This window comes from Podarcis gaigeae (assembly GCF_964106915.1).
Source record: "Podarcis gaigeae genome assembly, chromosome: 1".
NCBI lineage: Eukaryota > Metazoa > Chordata > Lepidosauria > Squamata > Lacertidae > Podarcis > Podarcis gaigeae.
Genome location: NC_139678.1, coordinates 3,693,846 through 3,701,766, shown reverse-complemented (window position 1 = coordinate 3,701,766; position 7,921 = coordinate 3,693,846). Strand labels below are relative to the sequence as shown.

General features: G+C 49.3%; 1 protein-coding gene across 4 annotated transcripts in view; it reads right to left on the bottom strand.

The window, feature by feature from the left end:
* Positions 1-538: 538 nt before the first annotated feature.
* The window catches only part of ATL1 (atlastin GTPase 1), a 49,140-nt gene continuing 41,757 nt past the window's right edge, over positions 539-7,921 (bottom strand). The window contains exons 12-14 of one of the 4 annotated variants that reach the window (XM_083734816.1): positions 6,914-7,387; positions 3,841-3,855; positions 539-1,392 (exon numbers count right to left, since the gene is read on the bottom strand). In XM_083734816.1, the coding sequence (XP_083590942.1) occupies positions 1,279-1,392; positions 3,841-3,855; positions 6,914-7,387 (603 nt within the window). In that variant the 3' untranslated portion in view covers positions 539-1,278. The remainder of the gene's footprint in view (positions 1,393-3,840; positions 3,856-6,913; positions 7,388-7,921) is intronic. The other 3 variants (XM_083734817.1, XM_083734819.1, XM_083734818.1) reach the window with 3 other exon arrangements.

Genomic DNA, 7,921 nt, shown 5'->3' with positions numbered 1-7,921 from the left:
ATTCAAAATACTTTTTGCTCCGGTTGAAGGGTCTACTGCATATACGTACAGGTGCTTTCTCCTGATGCTGAAGGAAGCTCTGAAAGATGCAAAAGGTGACAGGATCATGTCCATCCGGTGCTTAGTGTGGAGAGAATCAGAACTTACAGGGTTAAGAAGTTTGAGTGACGTCTCACATTTTGAGGCGTGGTTCACGGAGGGGAGTGTTTTCTCTGTGTGTGTTCAGTGTTCTTCCGTTCTCCTGACGGTGAACAGCAAGATGAGTTGTTTTTTTCTACACGATTAAAGCCAGAAAGAGATAAGCCAGAACGCTCGTCTGTAGCCTGATTTATCACACACGAACTGCATCAGTTTCTACGCTGCGTTAACTCTGCTACAAGTAGCTGACGGTAACCAGAGCTGCGCAAGGAGGTTTGCCGGGCTTAAGGGCTTCCAAAGGCTACACAAATGGCCATAAATTTCGCCATACTTAGCATGTAACGGGAAGGAGACTGGGTTCAGTTGGGAGTAGGTGATAATGAATTAGGGACAAATGAGGTAATTGTCTTAGGAACCAAACTTTTAATTGACAATTAAATAATAAAAACTTGATACACTCTTTATGCACTAAACAAAAATATATACAGTGAAACTCTCAAATACATGTACAAAAAAAAAATACTTCCCATCTCTTTTAACATACCATAGCAAAAGAAATATTCTTTGTAGCTTCTGAGAAGGCAGTCTTAAAGTGAATAAATTATCATTCACAGCTGCATGAAGGGAATGGTGTTAAATAAAAACCTCTTGAGTACAAATTTAAATATGTTAATGTGACGTGGTGTCTCCTGAATATGAGCCACATTCCGTTTCAGAATACTGGCCGTTGGATTAATGGCATGGGAGCTTGGATCCAGAGGCGGCTATGAATGCATACTCTGGGATGGCAGGATGCCACCATTGCAAAAGGAAGGTAGAAACCACTGCCTTCTCTGGCTCCAAACCTCAGTCTTGAAAAGTCCTGGACCAGGGCCAAGTGTTCTGGAGAACCGAACCAGTAATGTATCTGCAGCAAAATTAAGTTTTAAGAAAACGAAAGTCATGCTGACTCAGTCCCCTCTCAAGCAGGGCATTGTCCAAATTAAAGCAGCCACACTTAAGCCATTGGTACAAGTGAATGAGCTATCTCTTTTCCTCTGTCTTCGATTCAAGGAGTGGCAGAGTCTCATACATGGATGCAAAATGATTAACATGTTTTAACGATGTGTTTTCATGCACCTCTGTGGAAAACAGCCGGGTTTACATTGTCTTCTTTTCCGTGCCTTCGGTGGGCTCAGCCTTCTGCGCCGTAGGGAAAGCGTGGTGATACAAATGTCTGTGTGTGGCAGCTGCACTGTAAAGTTTGTACAAAGCCTGCACACAAAAGCACAGAAAGGTTAGTGGGAAGGAGGGGGGTATGTTTTAAAAGATGCTTTCAGGGCTCTGGGGGTGCACCTCGATTCTGCAAAAGTGCCAAAAAGTCTTACACTCTTGGCACTGGTGGCAGAATTCAACTCTCCTTTTTTAAAAAATAAAGTTTCAAGTCTGCATATATATGTTTTAGTGTTTGTGTGTGGCCAGATAATATTGCCAATGGCCAGGGATTCCGGTTTGCTTGGTCCCTGCAACCTTGCTCGTCCTCTTGCTGGCAGAAGCAAAATAATTAATGCAAAACATGAAAAGGTAAAGGGACCCCTGACCGTTAGGTCCAGTCGCGGACGGCTCTGTGGTTGCAGCGCTCATCTCGCTTTATTGGCCGAGGGAGCCAGCGTACAGCTTCTGGGTCATGTGGCCAGCATGACTAAGCTGCTTCTGGCGAACCAGAGCAGCGCACGGAAACGCCGTTTACCTTCCCGCCGGAGCGGTACCTATTTATCTACTTTCACTTTGATGTGCTTTCGAACTGTTAGGTTGGCAGGAGCAGGGACCGAGCAACGGGAGCTCAGCCCGTCATTGGGATTCAAACTGCCAACCTTCTGACTGGCAAGTCCTAGGCTCTGTGGTTTAACCCACAGCGCCACCTGCGTCCCTATAAAAACATGGAAAAGTGCAACATAAATAGGGCAAAGCGAGCCAATCCATTATATAATCTGCGTAACTTCTAGTAGCTGCAGAATTCTGTCCTTGTTTGAGTTTGGGTTATAACTCACTTAATATTTTCAGCTACGGCGTGGAACCTGTTAGTTTGGAGCTCCAGTATCCTGCTGCCTATTTTGCATGAGGCAGACCATCACAGTGGGCTAGGTTTAAGCTGCTAGAGTTTATTCCTGCCTCTGCATAGTCTCCCAGCTGTCACTATAATTCTAGGTGGGCTTCTCTTCTCAACAGCTTTGGCAGAATGTGCCAAGGAAGACAGCGGTTTCCCTTCAGCTGAAGGCAGGCACAGAACATGCCAGCCTAATACCACTGGTGTGGTAGAAGGGAGAGAGAACTTGCCGCAGTTTAGAATCAAGGCCAAGTCTATGGATCAGACATCTGATACTCTGCGCCACGATTCTCATTTCTGTGAAAACAGAAATGCTGTTTTTGCCCAGCAAGCTTCCCCAGATGCACCCCGGGTTCCGTCCCGCAAAAAGCCACCGTCTCACACAAAGCAGCACATTCAGCAAGCGTGGATTTTTGGATTTCAACTCCAGTGCAACAGCCCTGAAATCAGGCAGTGCGAACCTGGTTGTGCTCGTGGCTGAGCCTAGGCTAAGAAAGGAAAGATTTCACCCTGCCTGAAGCGACATGGCCCACTGCCGTCAAGGTTAGCAAACAAGCAGCCTCTTAACTGTGGTGCATAAGCATCTACCAGCGAATCCCAAAGGCAGAAAAAAGAGCTCGAGTGTCCTTAATCTGAACTTTTATTCTTAAAAGTTGTTCCTCGGTCCTCCTGCAATGTCCCCGGTTGTCACATTTTTCTGGGGTTTTCTGCAACAGCGTCTAAATGATTGCTAGAAACTTACCATGGCACTTGCCAAGCGAACTAGCAGGAGCAACTAGAGTAGCCTTGCCCAACCTGGTCCCCTCCTAATAATTTAGACTACATCTCCCATCAGTCCCAGCCAGCACAGTTCCAGCGGCTACTACTGGAAGGCACCATGCACACTTATGGTTAACATGGGAAGGGCCTGCTAGGTCAGGCCAATGGTCCACCTAGTCCAGCATCTTGTACTCACAGTGGCCAATCAAAGGCCTCTTCTGGCAAGCAGTTCTCCCCTCCTGTGGCTTCCAACATTCATAAGCATTGCTGCCTCCAATACACAATTTCAGCTTGGTTTCAGCTACCACTACCTGGGAACATCAGTTCCCATTCAACGTTGAGCCCACCAGAGAACTAGAGCCCTCCAGGATCAGGCCAGCCAGAAGCTTGTTCAATGCTGCTGAAGGATCATAGGACGCTTTCTTATATACAGAGTCAGAGCACTGTCCAAGTGGCTTTCCAGGCTTTGAGGCGGGAGCCAAACCCCAGCTTTACCTGGGAACTGAACCTGGGGCCTTTTGCATGCAAGCAGAGCCTCCACCACTGAGCTATGGCCCTTACCCAAGGCCTCCTGCCTAGAATTGCGAGAAGGGAGGCCGTCAAGCCCCGGACAGGTCGCAGGAGATGCACAATGGGGCTGTGCAATCAACGCCCTGGGCCAAAAATTGTGCAGGAGGCGCGTCTTGCAAGCCAGGAAGTCCCGAAGCAAAGCAAGCCTGCCTGCCTCTCCTTCCCCACTTGGACAAAGGAGGCAGGAAGTTGAAGCATTTAAGCACCCCAAATATAGCACAGTTTGCACACAGAGACGGACACTGAGAGAAGGGCAGCTGCTGCGGCATAAAGAGTAATGGGCTTACCTCATTCGTATTTCCCTGCAGGTAAGGCAGTTGAAGGGGGGAAAAACACAAGGTGAGAGAAAGAAGACATATGCACTCTCCTCTAGACCTCTGTCCGCTTAAGGGCATCCTGGCGGAAAATTTTGACACTCCTTCCTCTATCCCCTCCCTGCTATCTGAACCCTTGTAAAGCGTCATGCCATCAGCCCAGGTTACACAGCCTTCATCCAGCCCTGTGCCTTCCAGGCAGGGTTCGGACTACAACTCCCATCAGTCACAGCCAGCACAGCCATATGATGCTCTAACTGTGGAAGCACAGCTGTGTTGCCAGGGGGTGATGGGAGTTGTAGTCCAAACCATGCAGAAGGGCACCAGGGTTGGGGAATGGCTGACTGCGCTGAAAACAGGCCTCCTGGCACAAATTCTGCCACCTTTTTCACTGGAGGTTTACTTTTATTTATTCTTGTTTTGGATTTTTTGTGTGGTTCGCTATAGACTGTCATGGTGATTCCGTTTTCGGACATCTGATGCTTCAACTGTCAGGAAAGTCGGGAGACAACAATTTGTCAAATATACACAGATGTTATAAATATATTAGTTCTGGGCAAAGTTTTGTTGGCATTAATTTTGCAGCAGGTGTTGGTGGTCAGGCTTCTTTTTAAAAGTTCATTTTATCTTAGGCATACAATGTGGTTGAGAACTTCTTTTTTTTAATGAGGAGAGGGATAACCCTCCCACACACAATATAAATAATAACCCCGGAGATTGTGTTCTACCATTGCAAAACGTTTTCTCCAGGAACACAGAGTTGGTGTGGCTTCTAAAAGGGGGCAAAGAATCTCTTGGCCACCTCTGACTTAAGCCTAAGATGAAAATGCTTAGAAATTTGCTCCCCACCCTCCAAATTTTCAAAATATCTCCCCACCAACTTTCACGGGAGCAGAATGGTCCTGTGGAAATGGGGAGGCATTTATTCCAGTTCTAATTTATACCCCACCTTTTCAGGAGTCATGACCAAAGGCACATGAGCAACTGAGCCGCTCTCGGTGTCTGAACTGAAAAGCCTTTTAGAAGCCTTTAATAAACATGAGACCTTCTGCATGCAAAGGATTTGCCCCTGACCCATAGCAGCTCCAACCTTTCAGCCTGGAGTTTCACCCAGCCCCACCTGGAGATGCCAGGGACCGAACCAGGGCCTTCTGCATTCAAAGCAGGTGCCCAGCGCTGAGCTACCGTCCTTCTGTTGGCGAGGAGTATTGACTACCACCAGCCACTGGCAGGCAGCTCCTCCTCCATGGATTTGCCTCGTTCTTTTTTAAAGCCATGCTGCTGGCAGCCATCCCAGCCTCCCATGCAGATAAACTGATTCCCCGTTGTAGAAGTCCTTGTGGACATCCTAGTAAATAAGGTTCACTGGATGACTCCGACGCTCTAAAATTTCTCTGTCCTCTCACTCCTCACCATTCATACTTTTGTCGGCCTCTGCCCTCACCTGTCAAAGCTGAGTTTTCCCCTTGTACTTAATCCTGTCTCCCTCCCTCCCTTCTTCTTCTTCCTCCTCCTCCTAATCCCATGGGGGGCTTCCACATGAACCATTTATTGAGCAGGGAGATTAGACAGCGTCGGCTATTCAACAAGCAATTATTCTGATCTGTTTGCAGGGAGGTTAGACAGCGTTTCATCAAAGCAAGCATTACCCCAACACATTCCAGACTATTTCCCCATCACCTTCCTTCCTGCAAAAAAAAAAATCCAATCTTTTGGGGGAAGCGGGTTTGTTACGCAAGACTCCGCCCAATCTAATATTTATATTATTGCCTGTCTGTCCAGCTGTCCTCTATGCATTCGCGCACCTCTTGGGACACCGTTGCCCAACGTGGCATGGCAGTGCCCAAGATGGAGCAGGAGGCTTTTGTCTACGTTTGAATGCCCTTAAGATGCCATTCTGAAGGTAGATGGCGGACCGAACCTCTGAAGATACTGTCGCCCCATTTGGCGGGACAGTCGCCAAGATGAAGGAGAGAGTCTCGGCCTATATTTCAATACCCTCAGGTGCCATTTGGAATAAAGATGGCGGACGGAACCATGTAAAACTGCACTGATTTTAAAAATGCACCGACTTATTTTGGTTTCTTAGACTTCCCATGCAACGCTGAGCACTTCTCTCTAAAGGTAAAGGTACCCCTGACCATTAGGTCCAGTCGTGACCGACTCTGGGGTTGCAGCGCTCATCTCACTTTATTGGCTGAGGGAGCCGGCGTACAGCTTCCGGGTCATGTGGCCAGCAGGACTAAGCCGCTTCTGGTGAACCAGAGCAGCGCACGGAAACGCTGTTTACCTTCCCGCCAGAGTGGTACCTATTTATCTACTTGCACTTCGTGCTTTCGAACTGCTAGGTGGGCAGGAGCAGGGACCGAGCAACGGGAGCTCACCCCATCGCGTGGATTCGAACCGCCGACCTTCTGATTGGCAAGTCCTAGGCTCTGTGGTTTAACCCACAGCGCCACCCGTATCCCTTACTTCTCTCTAGCCAGCTATAAATGTGGAAGCTGAATTTGTTGGTGTGTGACTGAATCCACCCCCCCACCCCCACCCCGGAAACAGAGGCAGCCTGGAAGTGCCCAAGGCTTCCAGTTGCTGGCCAGGGGCAGCCTGTTCTGCTGTCAGGGACTGGGAAAGGAGGAATGGTGGAGATGGCCTCCCCAGCCTGGACCTTCCAGAGGAGGAGACAGTTCATAACCACAAGAGGGGTTTGAGGGAGGTTACAGCTCAGAGGGGGGAAAGCTGGGAAATAACGGGAGAGGAGGAAGAAGAAGAAGCACCAGGGGAGAGACAGCTGGCGGACTCAGTGTCTTTAGAAAGCATTCCAGACCCCCTGCTCTCCCAGAACACGGCGTGCCTTGAAAGTAGGAGAGCAGAGGGCTCAGAGGCAAAAAGTGCTTTTCAGCACCGTAGAGATGACTCATGAGAAGGGGGAGGGATGCAGGGAGTGGGGCTTCACTCGGAGTCTGCATTCCTAAGCCTCTCTCTGTGACTACTGAATAAAAAGCAACTGGTAAGAACTCTCCTGTCTTGTCCACTCCTGGCGACCTACCGTGGAGGGGTTTGGATACTCTGACGCCTGACATCTGCTCACCTGGTCCCAGAGCGCTGCGGCCACTTGGTCTATGACGGCGCCCAGCTCCCTGTACTCCCCTGAGTACCTAATGTAGGCCCAGGTGCAGAGGGTGATCAGGGTCAGCCCCATGATCATATTGCACAGGCTGGCTATGATGTCCAAGCCGATGAAGCCGGTCACCCCAGCAATGACGTAGGTGATGAAGATGACCACAAAGAGCGTGGCGGGCGTGCGGGCGGCGTGGAAGATGTTCTTGCTGTCGTTGTGCTTGATGTACTGGACGTAGAGCTCGTCGATCTCAGCTTCCAGCTGCTGGAGGTAGCGGCGGCTGAACTCCTCGCCCCCCATCTTCTTCACGGACCGGAACTGCCGCACCGCCTCCTCCTTCAGCTCCAGGTGTTTGTTCTGGAGGTCGCTGGGCGCCAGGAAGGGCTTGTCGCCTCCACAAACCTGCAGGTTCACGGTTTCTGCATTAATTCACAAGGCCCTGAGCTACATGGGCCCCAAATATCTAAAGCAGCCTTTCTCAACCTGTGGGTCGCCAGATGTTGTTGAACTACAACTCCCATCACCCCTAGCTAGCAAGGCCAGAGCTCGGGGGTGATGGGAGTTGTAGTCCAATAACATCTGGAGACCCACAGTTGAGAACCGCTGATCTAAAGGATTGCCCGATTGCTTATGCTGCACCCCAATAATAATATAACATACCCTGCCCATCTAGCTGGGTTTCCCCAGCCACTCTGGGCAGCTCCCAACAGAATATTAAAAAACATGATAAAACATCAAACATTCAAAACTTCCCTAAACAGGGCAGCCTTCAGATGTCTTCTAAAAGTCAGATAGTTGTTTATTTTCTTGACATCTGTTCCACAGGGAGGGTGCCACTACCTAGAAAGCCCTCTGCCTGGTTCCCTGCAACCTCACTTCTCCCAGGTAGGGAACCACCAGAAGGCCCTTGGAGCTGGACCTTAGTTTCCAGGGTGA